At 49.4% G+C, this 2,047-nt stretch overlaps 1 protein-coding gene across 1 annotated transcript in view; it reads left to right on the top strand.

The window, feature by feature from the left end:
• The first annotated feature begins 1,848 nt into the window (after positions 1 to 1,848).
• HELLS (helicase, lymphoid-specific) overlaps positions 1,849 to 2,047 on the top strand; it is a 59,333-nt gene continuing 59,134 nt past the window's right edge. The window contains exon 1 of the mRNA XM_019502481.1: positions 1,849 to 2,001. Coding sequence (XP_019358026.1) covers positions 1,971 to 2,001 — 31 coding nt within the window. The 5' untranslated portion in view covers positions 1,849 to 1,970. The remainder of the gene's footprint in view (positions 2,002 to 2,047) is intronic.

Genomic DNA, 2,047 nt, shown 5'->3' with positions numbered 1-2,047 from the left:
GCTGTAGCAGCACATGGGATTATGCCATCTAAAGTGCAGGACTTTGTACCATAAAGTGCAGGACTTTGTACCATACAGAAGCTGAGTAAATTTGTCCATTGCAACTCCATGCTACCACTAGACTGCTCCTGGTACCTAAGATAGCTCTGGTATTTCCACACCGCACACCAGCATGCAGCACGGAAAAGTCATTTAATCAACATATTTTAGAGCAGGCATCTCTCCCACTGTCACTGTGGGACTCAGGCTGGGTGCAAGATGCAATGCAGTGACAGAAATGAAAGTCCAGAGCAATCGCTGTGCTTTACTGCATTCCTTTGTTTCAACTGCTCATCCCATAGCCAGGAAGCATCCGTACCTACAGAGAGCAAGACACAGCACGTAACACTGCTGAACGGGAAGTCCTGTGTGAATGGACACATTCAGCCTGAGGGCTATGTGTGCGCGCATGTGCACGGGCACAGCTAGGGCTTTGACAAAGGTGGGTATAGACAGCGTGGTGCACAATGATATATTATAACACAACACATGTTCTCCAGTTAAAGAGAAACTAGAAGCTTTACCAATATACTAAGGCCCTAGCACAATATAAGTCAGTTTAAGATCAAAATGAAAACGCATATAACTTCATAGGACTGTGCACTGATTTGGTAGATAATATATGAAGTTTAAGCAACTCAACAATTTAGGCAAAAATACAAATTATTTTATTAGTCTTGTTGTCATTACAAGTAAATGTACATCTCTTATTTGGATTTGTAAAACAAGATCTAACCTTGAGTATCTCAACAGTGCATCCAACACTTCACTGTCAGTTATTTCCACACCTGAATTAGCCTTCAGCTGAATTAATGTCACTACACCTAAAAGAAGGTTTGTAGCTAAAGCCAAAAATAGGTTGCAGGGCTGTAAAACTGGAGAAGGATGTTGCCAGGAGTGGCTAACAGACAAGTCACACTGCAGATATTTTTGAATAGTGGAAAATCAAGACCCTTTAAAAGGAGATTGGTTGTAGCCCTGTTGGTCTTATGGCATAGGCAGACAAAACTCTTGGGGCAGAGGTGATATCTTTTATTAGACCAACTAAACAGTTGCAAAAAAACATGTTTTTCTTTGCAAGCTTTTGGGCTCAGATGCCCTTCATCAGGCAAAGGAGCAAACCAAGATGTTAAGAGTTCTCCCAGGTAGAAAGGAAACTTCACCTTGCAGAGAAGAAACCTGAAATGTTGGGGTTTCTCCTGAGTGGAAAGGTGCATTTGTAAAAAGCTACTCTGTGAGAAGGTAAATTAGGAGCAGATCACGGCTGAAGCTGTCTGGTTACTTGAAGGTGTCCGATGTCAGGCCGGGTGTTGAATTTGTCATCTTCATGCGTTAAAAAAGAAAGTCTGTCATAAACACGTGTAGAACAAAGAGAGATTAGCCTCAATGGTCTCCTTCAGTGCTGCCTGCCTAGAAAGGCTGGGTTTGAAGTTTGGGTGGAGCAAGAACCACAGGCGTGAACTGCACCTGCCTGGGAGAGGGGGGTGCACAACTCTACCTCAAGCCCCACTACAACTGCCCCAGAGTCAGGTTTCTCCAGGACAAGTAGGCTGCCAGCGCTGCCCCAGGCCTGCCCTGCCACCCCGCACATAACTCAGACAGCGGCCGCTCGAGCCCCTGTGGCACACAAGAGTTTAAGCGCATTGTGCGCGGCGAGGCCCCGGATAAGCAACTTTACCCGCCGGGGGTGGGGCGTGACGGTGAGTCTTCCGGGCTTGTCTCCGTTGGAAGCTCTCGCGAGAGTGCCCGCTCTCGCAGGGTTTCGGGCAGCGCGCGGTTTTTGGGGGGCGGAGGCTGGGGGTGGGTTCTCGTGGGATCCAAGGGTTTCGCGGCGCGTGGTAGGAAAGCAGCGCGGGAAGCTGAGTAGCGCCGGACGGGTCTGCTCTGCTCCGCCCCGCTCCCCTCACGGCCTCTGCTCGGCGCGTGGGGCAATGCCGGCCCACAACAGCCCGAGCAGCGGCGGTGAGCGCCGCCCGGCCACGCGGGGCGAATTGTCTCTGTGGGGGCG

This window comes from Gavialis gangeticus, unplaced genomic scaffold (assembly GCF_001723915.1).
Source record: "Gavialis gangeticus isolate Ggan-Ray unplaced genomic scaffold, GavGan_comp1, whole genome shotgun sequence".
NCBI lineage: Eukaryota > Metazoa > Chordata > Crocodylia > Gavialidae > Gavialis > Gavialis gangeticus.
The sequence above is the reverse complement of the archived record's forward strand: the minus strand, read 5'-3'. Positions and strand labels throughout refer to the sequence as shown.